General features: G+C 42.9%; 1 protein-coding gene across 2 annotated transcripts; it reads right to left on the minus strand.

Moving 5' to 3' along the window:
- Positions 1-327: 327 nt before the first annotated feature.
- On the minus strand, positions 328-22211 carry LOC124197439 (neurogenic protein mastermind-like). Of its 2 annotated transcripts, none has more exons than XM_046592890.1 (4): positions 17632-22211; positions 3090-3137; positions 2542-2663; positions 328-2470 (listed from the first exon to the last, which is right to left on the minus strand). In XM_046592890.1, the coding sequence occupies exons 1-4, from the start codon at positions 20978-20980 to the stop codon at positions 2144-2146; spliced, it is 3846 nt and encodes a 1281-aa protein (XP_046448846.1). In that variant the 5' UTR covers positions 20981-22211; the 3' UTR covers positions 328-2143. The 2 variants fall into 2 exon arrangements, with proteins under 2 accessions (XP_046448846.1, XP_046448847.1); XM_046592891.1 differs by having other exon boundaries at positions 2542-2660; positions 17632-22189.
- Positions 22212-23090: the final 879 nt, after the last annotated feature.

Genomic DNA, 23090 nt, shown 5'->3' on the forward strand with positions numbered 1-23090 from the left:
CATTTTTTTTTCATTGCGTGATCAGGTCGTGATAAGAATTGATAACCGAAACGAATATAGATAGAAAGAGAACAAGAGAGACGAAATCGACACGTTTTGACTATGAATGAAATAAGTACTTTTTCCTTCTCCGTATTAATTTTTCATTTCATTTTCATTAATGATGGCAGCGCGAATCCTAATAATATCGGCGAGATATCGCTTAACACGACGACTTTTTTTACTTTTTCCGCTTAAGTAATATGTTGAATTTTTGTTCTTTTGGCGCGAAAAAAAAACAATTGAAAAATATTTAAAAAAATGGCGTTTGTTCTTCTTTTAAAAAAAAATTTTTGTTTTCGTGACCGGTCGGGAATTTTTTTTTTTTTTTCTAAATCGAAATTTTAGTTTTTCTTGTAAAAATGTACATGATGGAATGCGATGAGAAATATATAGCCACGGACACGCACCGATGGGAAATATTTTGGTTTTTGTATACAAAAGGAAAATGAAACGAAAAAGAAGAAATAAGAAGAAGAGAAAAGAGCGTGTTTGATTCGAACAGGGAAAGGCTATTATAATTGAATAATAATAATACCGCATTATTTTCTCGGGGAAATTAAACTATAGAGAGAAGTTATTTTAAATACACAGCACAATTCATACACACGCCGGCTTCCCGCCATTTTTTTCAAATGAAAAATCGGCGCGAATCAAAAATGATCGGGATTATTAGTTATACACATAGACACGAGTGATGATTTTTTTAGAGTGATGTGTGTTGTCGAAAAAGGTGGTGGTGTTGGGGGGGGGGAGCAATATTATAGATTATCTAATGATGATGTGATGTGGAGGATAATCTCGATTATATATATATATATTAAGACCAGGTGGGTGTGTGTGTGGGTGTGTGTGTTTCTTTTAATTGAAAAGAAAAACGAATGTATATTTATATTTATATCAACCCGCGGGAGCACTCGGGAGAGACGAACGGCTGCCATTTTTCTTTGCCATCAATCGCCGACTTAGATTTTTAGGTCTATTATATAAAACTGGCTGACAAGAGTTTATTATATAATATATATTAAGGACTAGAGGCTATATATTATATCATATGGACTATTTTTTTCAAATTTTGTGATGGTTTTTTCTTCCCCATTCTCCGGTTGGTCGCTCTTCTGCTCAGCACGATATATACGGCATACATAAAATAGGCCTGTATATAATTTAGACTTGGTTTTCTTTTTTTCAATTTTTGAATTTGACGCGAAATAACTTTTTTGTTCTCATTTCTTTTCGTGAATCTCCCCGAAATCGTTTTTTTTTTGTGTGGACGCGCACGATCCTTGAGCGATTGTGACATACCCCAAAAACACACACAACACACAGCACACCACACGCACGGGTTTTCCTTAATTTGTTTATGTATAGAGAGGGTGGGTGGGGAGGATCGATAATAATAATGAAAAATGACTATTAAATTTATTTTATGGAATGGTTTAGATATTAAGAGATCAAATTGTTATTCCTTTTTTTGTTTTTGTTGTTCGGAATGACTAAAGATGTGGGTGAATTGATATACCATTCGACATGAGATCACTGGTAAATGTTTCTTTTTTTTTCTTTCTCCCGAATTTTTCATTCACATAATTAAGCGCCGGCACCTTTCGACTATTGATGTAAAAAAAGGACTCGTGTGATGGAATGCAAATGGCGAAATGGCGGGAAAACGAAATTCTCGTGGGTAAAAAACACAAAAATCATTTTGCATTCATTTTGACTAGCACTTGTTTTTCTTTCTTTTGCAGCAGTATTGATATCATCGTTAAATCTAATAGCGAGAGAGATCATTTTAAGTTGATAAGTTTGAAACCGAGCAGGGACTCCAGTCCCTCACTGGGCTGTTTGACTCAGTTTGTTTTGGGGGGTTTCACGACTAGAAAATATTTGAACGTTATTTTTTTCCCGCGCAATTTTTTCATAGGGAGCAGAGATGAGAAGGGGAGGTTATTTGAACGTCGAGGTAGCCGTCGGTGTGTGTCCATATGTTTTGTTTTTTGTTTGGGAGGGGGGGGGGGATATTTTATTTATTAATTTTTTGAAAATGTTTTTTGGTAACTTGTTACTGGCCGAATGCGATCAGGTGGTGCTGGTTCTGTTGTTGTCATAAGGCGTCGGTGGCCAGCGAGTGGTGCAGGGATCCGTGGCTGATGACGTGACCGCCGTGCGGGTCGCCGCCGCCGGCCCCGGTGGGCGACGAGGCCGGTGACGGACTGCCGCACATGCTGACCGAGCCAGCCCCGTCGACGTCGCAGCCGTCCACGTCGCCCATACTGCTCGTGCCCGGCGATTTGGCGCCGCCGTCCTCGTCTTTCCACTTGTCCATCGAGCGACGCCGGGCGTTCATGAAGAAATTGCCCACCGTCGTCGGCTCCAGCCCCAGTTGCTTGGCTATCGTCACCTGCATTTCTTTAGACGGTCGTTTCGTTTCCTTTTTATTTGGATGAATTCAATTGATCATTAATAATTCATTCAAATTGTTTTAAAAATCAAATTTTTTACTTTGAAAATGGCCTGGAGTGTTCGCCGTTGCAAATCGGTAAAAACCAGACGAGGCTTCTTTGGTGAAGGTTGCTCCGGTGGCGGCGGTTGCTCTTCTTTGCGCTTGCAAACAACTGCAACTGCTGATGGAACACAAAAGAAATTACGAGAAATTATAATTATAGTTTTCTATTCCATTTTGTTCAATTCAAATGTTTTTCTATTCGCGCCAAATCAGTAAGAGCTTAGTTCGTCGACCGCTAGATGGCGCTGAGTGTTTCAAAATTCCCTTTTTGCGAGTGAAACAAACAACTACTACCGATGGATGTGTATCCCTCGCATATGACAAGCGCATTATGTCACTCTCCATTTCGTGACGGATTTTTGATGCATTTTGACAGTTTGATCACTCCGGGAACATTAGCCCCTTTTTTTCGACGGCCATGGAAACTTGATTGGGCGTTACCCAGCAGTGAATATCCAAGCGCAGATCGTCGAATTTCAACCCCAGCTTTTTAAAATATTACATGACACAACATGAACAACCCTGAAAAGAAATGTCAACTTACTGGGTGGCTCCCCGAACGGCGGCGTGTGTTGCTGGGCATGTCCTCCAACTGGAAATAGAAAAAAAAAATAATCAAATTGAAATCTATCCTATATAGAGAGCCTATTATATAATGTAATCTAAATAAATAATTTTCTTCTTCTTCGATATAAATTCAATTCGATCAGGCATTGGTTAGCTTAGCCTATACTGGCGATCGCAATCGATGCTGCAATAGGAGTTACGTGGCACAGACTAGAGTGGCCTATATTAGAGTGGCTTATATTAAATAGAGGAGCTCAGCCAATCGCCCCTTGTAGATATATACATCCATTCCTTTCTCTGCTGTCATCAAAGAAAGTCGGAAACCAACAGCGACCCACCGGGGTTTGGGGATTTGTCTGACGACTAAATTGAATTCCTCGTCCTCTCTCACCCCCGCCCCCCTGTGTTTGAGGTATATAGGTACAATTCACACATCGTATATTGTAAGGGGGAAAAAAGTCTGAAAAGAAATGGAGTTTCTAGAGACAATGTCATTTGCAGACATCAGCGCCATCTATCGATAGATCTACTCGATATCTGGCGATTTAAAATCGAAAGTTCGGCGCATATAGGTCACGCTCGTTTGGAGCTCTTCACGGAAGTTTATTTCACACCATTATTATATTTGTAGCTCTGCTCACAATGTCGAGTGCTGCTGCTGGCCCGTGTCCCGTTAATTTCCAGTTGTTTGCCCACTTTCCGCGCCATTTTCTACCAGCATGATGCGTTTTATTATCGTGAATAAAAAGAGAAGAGATTTCACGCTCGTGCGATCGCGCAGATCGTCACTTGTGTGTAACAAACGATCGGATGACTGTTGGAGTGTATTTAGACACACTCGTCACGCCCTTTTACATACACGGCAGTCATTTATATATAATATTCCCCATATAAATCTAATCGAAATAGACGCCGTGCGTCTATAATTGCTTGGGCATGTCAAACCCCACGACATCGTTTCCTTTTCCCGTTGGAAAATATATAGAAATCCATCATTTCTTTTAGATTTGTTATATCCCCCCACCCATCATCACCCATCCTGCGTGTGTTGTTTAATATCGGGAAACGCAGCAGAGCCACCGAATAAGAAGAAGAGAATTCACGAGTGTTTTCGCTAATGATCGTTAATTAGTCTCGATCCCTTTTTTTATTTTCATTCCACACCCCAGCAGCTTCTCTTCACACGTCCAAATGGGGGAAATGTCGAGGCCATCATTAAAAAATATAGTCCACAGGATATTTGGATTCAAAAAACGCGGGTCAAGTGCTGCTGCCCAAAATAAATGCCAAATTATAAATTTTCTAAAAACTGAAAATATTATACAGTTAAACGGGATTAACTTTTTAAATTTTAATCGCCAGAGAGATATCTCCTGAATAATTTCGTTATAAATGACATTCCATTGGGACCCGCGAATTTGCTGGTAGTGGCCGCGATGCTGGGAGCATTTAAAAGAACATTTTGTTAATGCTATTGCGTCAAGTGTTGCGGAAAAATGAAAATCATTCTCGTCCCCCAATCTGAGGTACATAACGGACGGCGAAAAAGAGAAGAAGAAAAAACGAGAAGGGAAAATCTATTTCAAAGATGGCGCCGGGCCAAAAATGGATGATGACGAAGTTATTAACTTATGAAGATAATGAAGAACTAAACGTTATATAGGGAAAAGGGGGGAGAGAAGAAGAAGATGACGCATGAGAGACTCTACGAGGATACGAACGAGTGATGTTCACTGGGGACATCCGTTTAAACGAACTAGTAAACGCGGGATTTTCTCATATCCCCCTCTCTCTCTCTCTCCCCTCGCGTTCTCATCCGCACCCTTTTCTCTCGTAGATATATAGCGCCCGCGCCTCCGGGCTAAATGGCCGCCCCTGAACGTTTCCCTCCTCCTCCTCCCTCTTGGAATAAATTTCAAATTTTGTGTTTTTTGTTGTCTCTTGTTATTTATTTATTTTTTTCATCTCTGAATTTCCTGGATTTTACAGCGATGCCAAATTGTTTTCGGTGGAGGACACACACACTTGACGCCCACGCGTTTAGGCCACTTAGACACGCGTCCAGTTTGGCCTACAACAACAACAAAAATCTTTTTAAAAAGAATTTCCTGAATTTAAAAAAAAAAATCGACGCTTCCGTCATTAGTTGCCTCTTCCGAGTTTAGAAAAAAAGAAAGAAGATGGCGATCGATACATGAAAGGGTGGGGCCAGGCCCAGTCTGTAGTAAGAAAAAGAAAAAGAAATTCTTGATTTTATTTCCTTTCGCTGGAGAAAAAGGGCCGAAAACAGTTGATGTGTCCCTTGTCCAATGTATTAGAGTAAAGTAGTAAGGAGTAGTAGTATGCGGCACGCCATGACTGGCCAGGCCGTCTTTATAGATATATATATACACACAGCTGGACAGTGTGCATATGGCCCGTTTATTCTGTCGCCAGGCGATAGACGAAGAGTGTGCTGTCGTGTGCCAAACCGCCGAAAAGTTAAGTGGGAAAAACCTTTGCTATGGAGCACAGCACAGCAGCAGCACCTTGGCCGTTTGAGACGCAGAATAAAGAAAAAAGAAGTGTCGCTGTAAGACGGACAATTCCCGAAGAAAAAGGGAGTGTCCTCTCTTCTTCTTTTTAGACTAGACGACGCTCGCAAATAACCGTCGGCCTGCCCATTAGATGTGTGCTGGGAATAAGGAAAGAGCGAGGGGAGAAAAGGGGGAGATGCTCAACAGCCAATAGGACGATGGGTGTGGTTATGTATATATAGGGTGGAGAGAGGGGAGGAATATAAGCTATAGGGGTTGTCGTTAGCATCTCGTTATGCACACAGAATATAAGAAAAGGGGAATAACTATAGACTGGGCAGACTGCCGACGTCCGGCTATATGTAGGCTATATAAGCCATTCAAAAACAATGTCCGCGTCCAATATTTTCTCTATCTTTTATTTGTATAATCCCATGCATCGAAATATTATTTTCATCGAAAAATCTTATTATATTATACTTTTGGATCTGATCAAAAAATATGGACAAGTTTCATATAGACTCTTGCACGCCACATTTGCCTTTGATAACTTTTGTGATTGATAGACGTGAATGACTTTGTTTTTCAGCATACATCTTCATTTCCCGAAAGTTTCTCTCAATCTATTTCTAAATTAGAATTTTTCCATCGAATACATAACGTATAATCATGACACAAATAATAATCAGAAAGACAAAGAATATAGACAACATATGCATAAAATAGATTGCTGCTGTTGTTCTGTCGTCTATATATTATAGGGAAATCTATATTATATGTTTTTGCATGACTGGATCACGACCTCCTGAACATATAGTGCCTTCAACTTGTATATAATGTACAAGGGCTGGCTATAATATATATATATTACACACGTAATATGATGTGCATGTGCTGTGTGCTGCTGTTTATAAAGCCTTTGGAGGTTTTAGATATATATTCGCGCTCGGCTTATTCCGCCACTGCTGGTTCTCAATCCACGCGGAACTTTCGGTCTGCTCCCCCCCAGCACACTCGTGTGCTGTGCTATTCCCCCATTTTCATTTAGCCAATCCCGTTGGAGGAAATGTATAAGGTCCACTTCCTCAGCAGCAGCAGACTTTGTATGAAAATGCTGCTGCTGTCCTGCATGTCGACTCTTTCTATTCAATGCTGGGGTGTTAGCGCAGTTATAAGAGAGAGAGAGAGACTGGGCTAGATTAGCTACTTATAATACACACACATACATACGTTATATAATGAGGTTTGAGCCCCAATCTGCTGTGCTATAGAGTCCGTTTCTCTTTAAAACGCGGGAGCAGCTGCGCAGAATTTATATCAAGCCCCAACTGTTTGGTAATGACATTATATGCTGCCCAAATAAAAAGGACGACCAGCACGATCATATTACGTAACTATATATAGACGTGATGGACTGCGCAACATGATGTAATGGAATGGAAAATTCTTTCAAAAGGTGAATGAGATTTGTCTGTTTGATTTCTTTCGACCCTGTTAAATCCTCAGCAAAAGGATTTGTATGTATTATTCACCAAGTCAAGAAGATGTAGAGTTATATACACATTGTCCAATATCAACCAGAGTCAACGGTTTTCTAGGATTCTCTATATGTACCAGCAGCAGGCTACAGTATATAACAATAGACTCTTTTATTTCTTCTATATATACAGCTGCTATATACCCAATACACTTTCTCCTTTACCTTGACCCTTGGTTAAGCTCAAATGTATAGGTTACTGCTCTGCCAAGCACTGCCTGTGAAGAAAAAGGTTTTATAGCCCTCGAATAAGCTTTTTATATACGAGCAAATAGGCAGCATCTAACCCAAAGTCTTAGATTTCTTATAGTTTCTTTTATGTTGTGTCTAATACAGTATAGATCTGCAATATAGGCCTACGAATATATCCGATGAAATTCGAAAAGAAAACTCCCTTTATTAGCCCAATTGGAGTATAGTATAGGTCATTGACATGTCTAAAAATTCCTAAAGATATTTTAGAAACAAGAAAAATAAATATATATTAGTCGCCATCACGTAATAATCATGCGGCCTGTGCCGATGAAATATAAACTGACGATGCGACTCTTGCATGTCCACCAGCACAGTCTGATATTGCAGCTCATCACATGATGGCTGCTGATGTAGCTATATAGTAATATATATTATATATAAACAGCCTTTCGTTTGATGTGCATCACAATCTAACAGCCGGACGTTGCTTAGATGGGGAACTCGATCCAACTTTTGACCAACCGTCCAATTCGGACAGTGGCCGTATGTATATTATAGTCTCTGGCATTATTATATACGTATGCAGACACAGTTGATATAGTCGTGGGGTCTTATAATACACATCCTTTGTTATACAGCCGTAATATACGCGCAGTTGGATATTAAATACTCTGCATGTGTGAAATCAGCACTTGCCGAAAGAAATGAGACACATTTTCTGTAATGGTGGCCCTCTTTGAAATAGTAGCCTATACACAGTTTGCATGGGTTCGATTTAGGTTAGGTAGTATATATAAAAAAAGAGTAGAGGCAACTGTGTACTGGCCGCCAGGGAGGGCAGCAAAAAGCTTTTTCCCCTTTTTCTTCTTTTATTTCTTGTTATTATAATACAGCACTATATACAGTGTGACAGCGCAGGGTCCTATATACGAAAAGGCTATTTCCTTGTAACGTGTCAATACGCCATTTGAACAGCAGCAGCAGGACAGGAGATATATGTTTAATATTTGACGCCTTATATATCCGACCCAATGCTGCATGTTGGCCGCTATTGTTTATAGATGATCCTTTTAAACATATTGTGGTATGCGGTTATTTATAAATATCCGTCACTGAATCCGATGCAGAGTCACTGATGCTGAATTTCTTTTTATTACGAGTATATTAATATATATAGAATAATGTAACCCTTTATTTGAATTTGATTGCCATCTTTTCAGTATATACTATATAATAGGCTATATTATTTGTCTGGTCGTGTAATAATCTATAACGCTTCCATAGAAATTTCACGTTCGTTTTCGACGAGATCGCCGAGATTGCTGTTGACAGCTCGAATATAAAATTCTCAAGGGGTTATTGTGTATATTATTTTATCGTCTCCAAGTGCAGTACCTTTTTTACTAGTCTCTCCATATAGCAAATTTCAAGTGTCCAACATTTATAATATAGTTCGATTTGCTAATAAACGATATAATAGTAATAAGTGTTGCATAAATGTTTAACACGAGATTATAATTGCTGCCATTCAAACATATAGAGAGAGTAGCCTATGCACATGTCTTTCCCATATTGGCTGCTATGGGTGCTGCTGTGCTGTCGTTATTTATATCGAAATTGGCAATCCAGTTTGGGCGCGGGGTGATGTGTCTGTGTAAAGCTTAATTGTGCGTCATCTCCTTTTCGGAGAAGAAGATGTCGCATCGTTCGTTTACTGGCAAGAATGATTTCGACTCTCTCCCTTTTCAATAGACAGCTACATCCTATAGGGGAGAGGGCACTTTTCATCTCCTGGGGAGGTATACAATAGAAACGCCAACGAACGAAACGATGGAGTCATCCAATATAGAGAGACCTTCTTCTTCCCATAATACATAGTATATAGAAAAACGGCTGCTGCTGATGCTGCTGTCCTTATAATAATAATCAAGGAGGGAACCTCAGCTCCGAAAGGTTTTCCCGCTTCATTTGACATGTTGCTCCATTTTCACATCAATCTCTTATCGTCACGATTATTATCTCGCCTTTTTTTATTATCTATTATTCAACCCCCACGAAAAAAATTTATCTAGACTCAACATATTTCCAATCATCGGTGCGTATAATGGTCGAATTTCAGCACGTCTTTTTATGTACCTGAGACGTATCTATCCATTCTTCACCCCCTTTTTTATATATAAATATTTGAAATGAAAATATTATATACATTTCAAGCTAATTGAAAAAGGGGAAAAATGATTTCTTCCTAGTTTGAATCCATTCTACAAATCAGATGATGTGATCAATTTCAAAAATATTTATTATTCTATTATGATATAGGGGCCCGGATCTTCCCATTTCTATTTATGATAATAATTCACATTTTTTTCTTATTTCCAATTTTCAACATTTTTTCAATTGTAGACTCTCAACGCTCCAGCATATAGATGAATAGTCCAGCAGCAGTAGCGAGGGGGTGGGGGGGGGGGGGGGGGTTCTATACACTCGTTTACCTAATTGGCCCCGCGCGAATCGAATCGATTGAACCGGAGAAAATTGGCCGACGGGGATGAATGATATAATAAGATGGGGGAGTTATATTTATATATTTATGGAGAAAAAAAAATCAGAAAATCGTCGACTGTGCTTGATTGAGCGAAACATATTGTGTAAAAGGACTTGGTTGCTGGATATGCTATGCTGTGCTGTGATTGGTTAGATGCGTATACTATATATATACATATGTCTCTATTGAAGCGCAATATATGTCTAACAAATGGTCCGATTGAAATCTAGACATTCCAGCACGCCAATCTTTTAAATGTCGGACTATGTAACTATATATCAGCTAATAAGCGGAAATTTTTTTCTTTTAAAAAATTCGGTTCCTTTTTTATATTATATTTGGTTCACATCACTTGAATGCTCTATATACGTCAATTATATATCTATCTACTTGATAGTATAAGTACTAAGCCATACAACTGTGTCTAATATTTTCACATGTATAGCCTGCGGACCGGGACTACGTCTATTTTATACAATAGTTTTGGTACCCTCATTTCCGTTTCTAGCTCCTCTTCTATTCTCTAAACAGCTTTATAGTTTATAGTAGAATATATAACCGGCGATTTGTATATATTTGAGATTTCATCTTTTTCATGTACGGAGAAAAAGAAGAGGGGGAAGTGGAGAGGAAGGATAGGCCTACTATCTTGTTAGCTCATCTATCAGTGCTCAACATATAGGGGTCCACTGTGTTAGTCCAAAGAAAATAAAAGAGTCTAATAACATTAACGAAATTTCCTAGAATATTATTATCAAACGTGGGTGTTATTATTGATGTAGTGGGCGAGCCCCCGACACGGCAAGGCTATATATATGTACACATAAGCTATATATTATCTAATATATACTATATATACGTGTACATAACTATCCTCCATTATATGGCGTCTGTTGGGCTGATGATGACGACCACGCCCACAGCCATTTGCATAGCGTCTAATTTAAGCGCAATATTGAGACTATGCATCCAACAAAAGAGGCACAAAATTTAGTCCAGTTAAATGATATGCGATTCATTTAAATTTTAAATCTAATCTAATCGCATCACCTGGCCATCATATAGTAGTACATTGACAGAGCAAAGGGAGAGTAGCAGTATAGATATAGAGAGCACACAGTAGGCTCTGTTGCGCTGTGCATGTTGAAATATTTTCTCACCTGCTCTTTATTTTATGTATACTAATGGCGCCGGCGCATGTTATACAAGACAGGGAAAGTTTCAAACGGGTGCGGACCCACCATTTTTTTCTGGTTTTGCCAGTTGGGGGTGATTTTATATACATACGGGATTTATATAAATAAATAATTCTTAATGAATTGTTATGTGCTGAGCTCATAATATACAACGGAGGCCCTTATATATGTAACACGCATTATATGAACAGCTGGTTATGTATACACACTTGAGTGTGTAGAGGAATATGTGTGTATTATAGAAGGAAAAAGGGGGGGGGGTTAGATTCCGCGTCATCAAAGTCGTTGTAGAAACTTTCAATTATTCATTTTGGGTTTGTTTTTTTTATCATTCGGACTGCTCCCCCCTCACTTTTATGTGTGACGCAACTCGCCGGCAGATGGTCACATGTGCCGCTCAGAGTCCTGGTCCTTTCTATTATACCAAATTCGAACCGTCTTTGTTGTTATTACATCACCTTGAGCCCCTCATCTTTTATGAATGATGCAAATTCCCTTGCTGCATTAAATAAGTTTGTTTTTAAAGAATTCAAATTCTACACACGTTTCGCGGGTATTTTTTTCAAATTTCAAAATTAAACTGCGCGCATCGCCCAATCATTTCCGCTGTGCGTTTCCGTTTTTATTATTTTAATGAGCATATCATTTCAACATATCGAGAGAGATGGTTAGATAATAAAAATATATAGGGACTGTGCTGATGCTGCTGTGGCATCAGCACGAAGGCGATCAAAAAACAACAAATGATTGTCTCTGCTGCACGTTGTTTGTTTCGTGAGTATTACAATATAACCGCGCGGGGGGGGGGATGAATATATAATATGAGGCGACACAGCAATCAAAGATGAATAATCATCAGCAGGAAAAGAAGACAAAATGTACACAAGTCGACGCGCTCTGGAATATAGATAAACACAAAAGAATGATAATAATAATAAAAAAAGAAAGAGCTGAGGTGCCCCATTTAGCTGCTGTGCTCGTGATGATCTCCTGGTGCTGCATGAATTTCCCTATTGTTTTCCATATTTCGGTTTTCCTTTTTATTTTCTCTTTTTGTTTGTTTGTTTTTCTATAGATATCTATATCTATCTGTGGTCCCCGCAGTATTAGAGAGCAGATAAGGGAGATGATCAAGAATCTAGGAAAAAGCTCATCTGTGATCCCGCAGTGCACATTTTTGAGACCCTTTTATATAGTATAGTAGTTTTCGCTGTTGTCAGCTTGATGAATAGAAAAAGAACCCATAGACCTATATACTACACATGCTGCTGTGCTACATAGGTTTTTTTTTTGTTCTTTTCCCTTGTCTAATATAAACCATAGCCGATTTATCTAGAGAATTACCGAGAATTATACTATTTGAACTTTTATAAAAATCAAGATCAGTTTGGAATTTATAGAAAAACAGATCGTTGCAAATGGGAAAATGGCGCCAATTTTGAAAAAAAAGAGTCAAAGAAACATGTCGAGACATATATAGAATAGAGTACACACACACACATCCATGCTGGATATCTAGAAACGATAGAGATGAGAAAAGTGCTGAGCTTGTGGCTGCTGACTCGACTGTCTCTCCATCGTGATATACACGACAAACTCCTCTCTCTATGTGCTCTTATAGGTTGGGTGGGCTATAAATATAGTCCGGTATAGCACATACTATATAGGACGCACCCCAATATGCGTATATACATATATACAGCAGCCCGGGTAAAAAAAAAAGAGGAGGGACGATCGCGAGCTCTTAAAAAGAAAGAAACTCTTCTATAGTTTCTTTCTTTTCTTTCTCTCCCAGCAGCAGGAGAGCACAGGAGCAGCAGATCTCCAACACCACTTGACACTTCTTTTTTCTCTCTATCCATCCCCCAACAGCAGCAGCAGCATGCAGCAGGATAGCTTCTTTATATTCTCTTTTCAGCAGCGCAGTTTCGACTCTTATCCAGCACAACGTTCCATTCTTCTTTTCTTTTCTTTCTCTTCTCTTCGTCGTCGTCGTCCCCTCTCTTATTGTTTAAATAATAGAAAATCGGCTTCGAAATGTGGATAGAGACGACGAGAGAAAAGGAATATATAAGGAAAAAGGGGGGACGAAAGCCGATCTCCATCGTCGGTCGACTCGCACGTTTCATCTTCAATCCAACTTTTTTTTCTTTTTTTGAAATTAAAAATATACGGGGAAATGTATATAATTTGAAATCGATTTGATTTCCAAGAAATTAAATATATACAGGCTATTTCAAAATTATATAAACTATTCATTTTTATATATCGCGAATATAATTAAGCTGCTAAATCGGACGTTATATAAAACCTTCTTCTTATTTTAATATGACTATATACTCTAGGACTGTGCAGAGGAAATAATCCGCACCGGTGCTGGCCAGGAAATGTATACGACACACTAGGGGATATATCATCGTCTTGCATCTCTTTTTTAGACATGTACACACATAGACATATGTATAGTATATATATATTATGTGTACACATCTTCCAAATATGATATTAGACATACAGCTATATCGAGGTTATTATTATGCACATCTAAACACCAGCACCCGGTGCTGCTGCTGCTGCTGGATGTGGCTCCTCCTGATGATATACATATATTTCCCCATGCATACACGTAATATGTATATAGCTGTTATAGCTGGGTTTTATCCTACCGGTAAATATCATGCAGTAGGCAAAACATGGCAAGAATATAAAAGCTGAGAGGGAAAACCTCGTGGAAATTCAATACTTTCTGTAGAGTCAACTATATTAGAAGTTTCCTGTGTGAGGTCCTACAAGGGGGGGGGGGGGGGTTGAGATCTGACTCTATATATCCGCACGTTTGCGGTTAAATGTTATACACAGGAAATATCACTGTGATGGTGTGGGGTCTCGTTTTGATTCACTCGTTTCTTTTATATTTATATAGAAAGATGTAACTCTCAATGTTATATGACGTTATACCAAGAAGCCATTCGAAAATGCTATTCTCAAAATATACAGTATAATGGCCTAAAGAATCTAGAAAGATATAGGCCTACTACGTATAAATAAGGCAGTTGAGCTGTTCTATTTTGTCAAAGTTGATTTGCATTAAAGTTGGTCGTTATTACATTTCAGATAATATAACAGCACAGAGAGGGGGATGTTGTATAATAATAATAATACACGACAGCCGCCATCTTGTTTTCATATATGTACAAGAGACTCTTTTATTTTTTTTCCTCTTTTTTTCTCTCTTTCTCTCTGGAGAAAATTTTAGATATATTCCAGGAGGCCCCTGGAAAACTCTGCTGCGCTCCCTTATAACACGGCAGCCCAGCACAGCACACAGCACACGCACGGCTGACAAAATAAGAGACAGCGCTCTCGCCGAGCAGTAGCAGCAGCAGTGTGTAAATATAAGGACGACACTGTGTATCGAAAAGAATATATATATGCATACACACATCTAAAAAGAAATGAAAAGAAGAATATATACAGTATACTGATGTATAAAGGCCAACAGCACAAGAGAGGGGTTGTGTAGAAAGGCTATAGTGGTTTGTGTATAGTGGTCGCCATGGCAACCGATAAATAAAAGACGCAACCAATAGAGGCTATATAGCTGCTATAGCCCTTTTATGTAGGCCAGCACACATATCCACTTTTATACAAGAACAATTTCTTATTTATATTTACACCTGGATATATAAAACAAGTTAGGCAATTCCTATATGATGTCACATTTTTTTTCAAAAAAGTTGTCGCCAATCGATTACTATACAAAATGTCTGCTGTAGTCTTAAAAAAAAACAAGTAGTAGATATAAATATAGTTGAGGAAGGGAGGGGAAACCCTTGAGAAAAAATCAGAGACAAAAAAAATTGAGGGAAGAGTACGAGTTTGTCGTTTCTTTTCTGTGTGAGAAAAAAAAAAGAGCCAGGAACAAAAGGAGTGAATTGAACTACACACACACACACTAGCTCTCTCTATCCATTTCAGCCCCCCTACCCCTTCTCCCGGCCGGTGAACAAAAGGCGACTCCCTTTTCAAATGAGCACGGAAAAGAAAAACCAAACAGCGCGCCAGAAAACTCTTTTTTTTATATTTTTATATCCACCCCTTTTAGCTGAAAAATATTCTTTTTTTCTATATCCTACTTTGTTTGCTGGGATATAGAGCTCGATGATGAGCAGAGACAATGACGGGAGCGAATGTGTGTGTGTGTGTCCGACAAAAGAAACCCGGAGAAGAAAAATCTTTCACGTGAAAAATATTAAGGAGATAGCAGCAAGTTATTATATTTATACATTTGATATGGAATTTGACATGTGCCTATTTTTAGTGTATAGTAGGCCTATAGATTGCCTATTTTTATTGATAGATCTCTCTATAGGAATTATTTATCCCTAAATGGTTATTGGTAGCTATGTGTGTTATATACACGCGCTTCTCTTATAATATATATATAATAATAAGCGGGTATTATATAGCTGTCGGGCGTCTATATAAATCAATTTAATGCGTCGTGTACGTACACCTCTAATATATAACTACATAGTTGTTTTTCCTTTTTCTTCTTCTTCTTCGATGAATAGGACGAAAGGAGAGGGGATATATCGATCGATAAGATACTCCACGTCTATAAGGTACACACACTTCCACAAAAGGTATATATATATAGTAGTAGCTATAGTATATAGAAGGGGAGGGGGATAGTAGAGCAAATATACAACAACAGCACAGCAAAGAAATTCGGTGTGTGTGTGTGTCGAGCTTACACACACACACACACAGCAGCAATGGGAACACATTTTATCGATCGGTTTTTTCTTTCTCTTTTGCTGCTGCTGGGAACGAATAAGCTCGTAGTGCAATCGTCACACAGTTCACCTCTACACAGCACACAGCACACACATTGGCCCCTCGCTCTATCACTTTGTGTGTCTTTTAACACGGGGGAAATGCGTTTTTATAAACAATAAATAATAGATAAAATATATTTACAGCTTATTTATAAATATATATTGTATTATTTGTAGGCTATACAGCAGCCATCGGCTTTCTGCTGCCCAGCACAGATGATATAGGCTATATCTAAGCTATTATATAGTAACACTAGATCTTCATTAGATGGTGTGTATATAGTAGAGACTATCTCTATACGAACGGGAGAAAGAATCAGACGGTCTAAAGATATATACTGCTAATCATTATAAGGAGAGGATATTAAGACCTGTGTGTAAATACATCGGCCCCCCTTTTACCTTATGCCGCCTTATGCATCTTAGATATTATTTGATTCTATACAAGAAAACTGACGTGGAGTATGTATGGCGCAGGAATATCAACCTAAAACAATGCAGCTGACGCTAATGATGACAGGTAAGTTACGCAACCCGATCCATATCTATGTATACCCCTTTTTAAAAAACAAAAAAGAAAAGAAATATATTTATATAGTAGTTATACATATATTTATTTCCCTTTTTTCTTTTTTTAAATATTTAAAAACATTTTTGTGTGTATATAGTAAATGGGTGTGGCTCGGCAGTTTATATCGGGCGCGACGCGTACCCGTATATAATACATTATGTAAGAAATCATCATTCAAAGTCACAGCGTATATAGAGTTCCGCGTACATATAAAAAGAAGCGATGCTGTTTAAGATATAAAACTATTCAAAAAAAGAGTGACCAGACCTTTCTTACATTTTCTTTATATAAATAATATGACATCAAAGATAAATCGAATCTCTCCCATAGCAGCTAAACACATTTCTCCTTCTCTTGACTTTGTTATATATTACGTTTCTGCAGTGCTTGATTATCAATTCAGAGCTGCTGGGTGCTGCGGAATTTATATATATATATATACTGGGCACACGCAAGTTGGATCTCCTCCGCTTTGCTTGGCCGTCACTATATTATCAAGTGAGCGCTGTGGCCCAGCAGCCTATATACATCAGTGTATATATCTTTCCAATCTTGATCGGATAGATCTACTTCTCTCTCTCTATGCTGGCCTTTCGCTGACCAATCTGAACTCTCTCTCTCTCTATAGACTCTTTCTATATATGTGTGTGTGTGTGAGGCCGGCCAGGACAGGGGTACCAGCAGCTAGTCCTATATATCGGATCATCAACTATTCATAGACTTTGGCTGACTGCTGGCCGGCCAGCAGCAGCATAGCGACTGGATTCTTTCACCTATAGAAAAGACACCAGCAGCACTTGGGCGAAAGGTGAGTCCCAAACAAACAAGGCCGTCGCCATATAGCGTCCAGCAAACACAAAAAAATAGACGAGTCCAGCAGCAAGGACATGTGTGTGTACATGTATATATTGTTTCTAGCTCCCAACTTTTGGCTGGGTTGTCGTGTAGAAACAAAAAAGACGCGGGCAGAAAAGGGAAAACTCTGCTGGGGCGACGTTACCATGACAACCGCTTGTGTTAGGTTTCGCCCGTCTCTCACTCACCCCCACCACATCAAACAGCACACACATACTGCTGGACATGTAATAATAATAAATGAGAATATCATAGAAACTTACCGGCCAAGCGGAGTGCCGACATGCGCTGGAATTCCGGTTCTTGGAGCCACTTCCACATGCGGCGGAAGGTTTCCCGGCCGGACTTGAGCTTCGACCAGGGCTTGGGGTTGCGCAGCAGGTCGGACAAGGTGCCCTGCGACCGGCACAGGACCCGCTGGGCGAAAATCGCCTGCGGGATGCTGTACCGCTTCAACTCGGCCGAAATCCGGGCCGCCAATTCTTTGGTGTTGATCTCTTCCAGCTCGGCTCCGTTGTTGCTGCTGTTGTTGCTACCACCTCCGCCTCCTCCGCCGACTCCTCCGCCACCCCCACCTCCGCCACCTCCGCCGTTGCTGGGACTGCTGGTCGAGATGGACGACGGCGGCGAATGTTTGGACGCCGTCGCACCCACCGAGCCCGGTCCGAATTGTTGTTGTTGCTGTTGTTGTTGCGAGTGGCCGGCCAGGTGGATTTGACTGGAACTGGCCAGGTGGATGGTCCCTCCGCCCATGGAACTGATCATGGCGTCGCGTGAGAGCGAAACGCCCAGCGGCGGCGAAGGCGATTGTGGCATGGCGTCTCTCATCCGCTCCATCCGCTCCATCCGCTCCATCAGGCTCAAGCCGGGCGGAGGCGTCGGACTCATCTGCTGCTGGCCGCCGTGCTGCTGGGACTGATGTCCGTGTTGTTGCGGCGACAGTTGCTGAGGTGGCGGACTGAGCGGCCCACCCGGGCCGGCCAGCCCGTTCATGGCCACCTGACTCAGGACGCTGTATCCGGCGTGCGGAGGCGAATGGAGCGAACTGTGCGATTGCGGACTCAACGGGCCGCCGGGACTGTGCTGGGCCGGGCCCAGGCATCCGTTGCTGCTTCCGCCGCCGCCTCCTCCGCGGATGGTGTAGTCGTAACCGGTCGGCGAGTCCAGCGATTTGCTGGGCGAGTGCAGGCCGTTGTTCTGCTGGTGGCCGCCCGTCCCGTACGACGGCGACAGCGGCGACGTCTGGTGGAGTCCGGCCACCACCACCGAGTGGTGCTGGCCGTAGTGGCCGTGCTGCTGCGGCGGAGGCGACAGGGCCATCGGCGGAAGCTTGTCGACGGAATAGCCACCGGCGTAACCACCGCCGCCGGGCCCGCCGTGCTGCCCCCCGGCCATCCCGCCCATCTGCCCGACGAATCCGGCGCTGTTCTGCATGACGGTGAACGAGCCGGACACGTTGTTGTTGCCGCCGTGGTGCTGGTGGTGTTGTTGTTGATGTTGTTGCTGGTGTTGTTGCAGGTGATGGTGGTGGTGGTGCATCTGAAGTTGTTGCTGCTGTTGTTGCTGGTGGTGGTGGTGACTCAGCTGCTGTTGTTGCATGCTCTGCTGTTGTTGTTGTTGCTGTTGTTGCGGATGGTGGCTGTAGGCGAACTTGTCAGAGACGGTAGAGATGGGCGGCAGCGGCTGGAGCGGCGTCAGAGTGGCGTAAGAGCCGGAATTGCCTCCGCCGCCATTGTTGCCTCCTCCTCCGACAAAGGCCGACGGATGCGGTGACATCCTGGACGATCCTCCGCCACCTGGGCCGTTGTTGTTGCTGCCCGACGAGCCCAGCGACTGCAGGGTCTGGTAGCTGGACTCGGTCGAGGCGTGGATGGCCCGGTAGTCGGCCGCGTCCAGCATCGTCAGGCCGCGCGACGGACTCAATTCGCCGGGACTGAGCAGACCGGAATCGGCCGACCCCAGCGGCGAATCGACGCCACCGGCCACCGGATGCTGTTGCTGCGGGTGGTGGTGTTGCGGGTGGTGGTGGTGTTGTTGTTGGTGATGTTGTTGCTGGAGGTGGTGGTGCTGGTGGTGCGGATGGTGGTGGTGCGGATGGACGTCGTCGTCGCCACCGTCGTCGCTGTCCGTCCGGTGCTGGATCAGTTCACTTTCCTCCTCGTCGACGAGGTCGTCGTCGTTTTCTTCCGGCGGATGCGGATGCTGTTGGTTGTTGTCCAGTTGCGACGGTCTAGTCACTACCCCGCGATGGCGGACCACCAGCCGCAAATCCTGCGGGTCGCTGTTGTTGTCCTCGTGCTGTTGTTGCACAGACGCCGGATCGCCGGAATCGAAATGATTATTGGCTTCACTGTTGTTGTTGCCGTTGCTGGCCGACGATGCTGATGGACCACCTCCTGGATTGTTGTTATCCGGCTGCAATCCGGCGCTTTGGATGTGTTGTTGTTGCAGGTGTTGTTGTTGGCGGTGGGACAAGAGATAAGAGGATCGCTCCTCCTGGTCATCCTCCTCCTCCTCGGGGTGTTGAGGAGCCGCCGCCGCAGGCGAATGGACCACGAGCACTTGACTTCCGGGCGAATGAAATCCGGAGAGAACCGTTGGAGGTAGTTGCCGGTGGTGTTGTTGTTGCAAATGTTGTTGTGAGTTGGCACTGCTGCCGCTCACCAAGTGGGTGTGGTGGTGGTGGTGACTGAGGTGCGGGAGATGAGGCTGGAGGTGGTGGTGGCTGGAGCCGCGAGCGATCAGCTGAGCCTCTCCGTCGTCGTCCAGGTCAGGACAAACACTGGCGCCGGCCAGTCCAGCAGCACCTGCCTCCGTTGACGAAACGAGTTGCAAGTTGTGGTGGTGGTGGTGGTGCTGCTGCTGCTGGAGGTGGTGGGACTCTTGGTGCTGCTGGTGGAGGTGGTGGTGTGGGTGGTGGTGGTGGTGGTGGCGCTGGGCGCCGGGCGAAGTAGGAGGAGCCGGCGAAGTCAGAGCTCCGCCTCCAACTAGCTGCTGCCCTCCGGCTGCCTCCTGGTGGCGATGCCGGTAACTAACCATCTGCTCTTCGACGTCGTCGTCGTCGTCCAATTCATTTCCTCCTCGGGTCATGGTCGTCGTTTCCTCGTCGTCGTCGTCGTCGTAGAAATGCGGAGGCGACGGAGGCACTGGCGACTGGTGGATGACCGGCCGACGTAACCGGCCGCGCAGACCGAACGACGGCGGAGTGCTGGACGGCGTTGCCGCCGACGCCGGAGGTGCTGGGACTCCTCCCGCTGGCGACTGTGGCGGAGGTCCAGGCGACGTTGCCGATTCCAATTCTTCTTCATCGTCTTGTTCTTCTTCTTCTCTCCTTCGGTGCTGCTGCTGCTGCGGTTCCCGCTCGCCGCCGAGCTCGTGACGCAATCGGCGAGAGCGCATGATCGTCGCTCGTGGCGATGATCGCTCGCTCAAAACCAAACCCCGTTGATGAATGTGATGATGGCGATCGTGTTGTTGTTGTTGCTGTTCGTCTTCTTCTTCTTGTTGTACGCAGTCGGCCACATCGGCCTGCAATTCGCGCCAGTTGAACGACAAGTGACCGATCAAATTGCGATTCTCCAGCAGCTCACGATCCGACACGTCCCGCTCCATGACACTCGTTCATTGGCGCTCACAAATTGTCGACGCGATTTCCCCGCTCACTTGTTTGTTTGTTTGACTAGTTGAGTAATATATAGAATAGAGTTATTAGACACACGACTAGAATCAAATGGAATGATCGATTGACTGGAATGTTGATATAATTCGGAGAAATATATAATGGAATGAATGAAATCACTTTGATTTAGTGGTTTATGTCATTAGTTTCGTTTCGTTGAAATCAGAAGCATTGAGAGGCGCTGTGAATATATTTCGTTCTTTTTTCATAGAGGGCCGACGTCGTTTCTGCCGCCACCGTCGACGGCGCGTCGGAGGGCGCAGCCGCCGTCGCCGCCACCGGCCAAAGCTTCGCCTTCCACAATGGCCATCACCAAAACACTGGCAATTTCTAATTCATTGATATAATCCGATGTGATGGATGGCGTTTTCTTTTTTGAGACGATCGTTCGATTTACCAACTAATATCCGAAATGTTTTCACACACCCACAAACACCCCACACAATTCGACGCTGAAACTATCCGATTGATGGTGCTGGTGGCACAGATGAATTTTCACTTGTAGGCCTTCGCGATTTGGGTTGTAATGATGGAATGATGATGATACAACTGGGAATGAATTGAATTCTTGTTTATATAGGACTATATAATTTGCCTATATTTTCACTGTGGAATGAGTCACTTGGTAGTGCCAGCAGCAGCGCTGGCTGACACTTTCGGTTGGATATACACGAAACTCCTGGATGTGTGCCTCACTCTCGGCTTCTTCTTCTGCTGCTGTTTGGCTACAGCACACGCCAGAGGACTATAGGATGAATTGATGTGCGCGGGCGCCGACGCCACTCAGCACAGCACAGCACAACAGCGACGGCCGTTCTTCTCTCTTTGGATCCTATATATGCTGCGAGTTTGTTATTTAGGATTTCACCAGCACTGCAGGACACACACACACAGCCGCTCGTTCTATACAGCACAAATCAACTTTGATTCGATGCTTGTAACTATAATTCAAATATTAGGCTTTAAGGGTTCTTCCGGTAAACGGCGGCCGACGAATAAAAGATTGGCGCGTTCAAAAAATCGGCAGGACTTGAAAAAATAAAAATAAGAAAATGGGAAAAAAAAGTATTTAAAAAAAAATCCTGCAGCTGATTGGAACTCGGTCCGGCGCGCACACGCACACACACACAAACTGCCTTGTGTGTGTCTCGTCGTTTCTTTTCTGCTCTATGCTCTTCCTCCTCCCTCCCTCCTTCCCTCCCTCCCTACCCACACCCCTCGCCGCTTTTCATGAAGAGCGTCGCAAGGAGAGCAGCAGCAAAAGAGGGACGGAGGGGAGCAACCGAATTTATATCTATAGGGAGGGGCGAATGTTATAGAACAGCGGGGAGGGTGTGCTCGCGCACTGTACTCCTCACCCCCCCCCCCTCTCTCTTGTGATGAGCGGGAGCGAGCAAGCCACCCAGCTGTCGGTAGATTCCAAAATGGCCGACATGTATAAAGTCTATCCTCTCTCTCTCTAGTTCTAGCTCTATACGATATGTATAGAAGATATATAGAACGACGCCGGGGTCGAGTATATATATTTTTCTGCTGCTGCTGTCCTGCATGTGCTGGATGAGAAACACGCCAATGGGGTTGAAGCTCCTGCTGGCTGACGGGGCTGCTTATATTCTCCCCCCTTTTTCTCCCTTTTTATCCGCATTCTCCCTTTCATCCTGGTTTTCTCCCCATCCAGCACCCACTACCACCGCCAGGAACCCGCGACGACGACGACGACACGATAACACGCGTTCACTCCAATGCATTTCAACTTGCCATATCAAACAGCGCAGATATGAGTTCAGACGCCAAACAACACTGCTGCACACAGCATAGCACTATACAAACAGTATATAGACATTGTACATGTATATAGGCTAGAATTATTAGAGGCTGACCTTATACAATCAAAGATAAATGTATATATCAATCTATTATGTAATATTTCAGGGGGGTGAATGTTGTTCATCCTTTTAGACAGAAAAATGTTAACTGGCGACAAGCACAAATGAAAAGAAACCCGACAGATGCAAATTACATTCCTCGGATTTCCCTTGTTCC

This window comes from Daphnia pulex, chromosome 7 (assembly GCF_021134715.1).
Source record: "Daphnia pulex isolate KAP4 chromosome 7, ASM2113471v1".
NCBI classification, from domain to species: Eukaryota; Metazoa; Arthropoda; class Branchiopoda; order Diplostraca; family Daphniidae; genus Daphnia; species Daphnia pulex.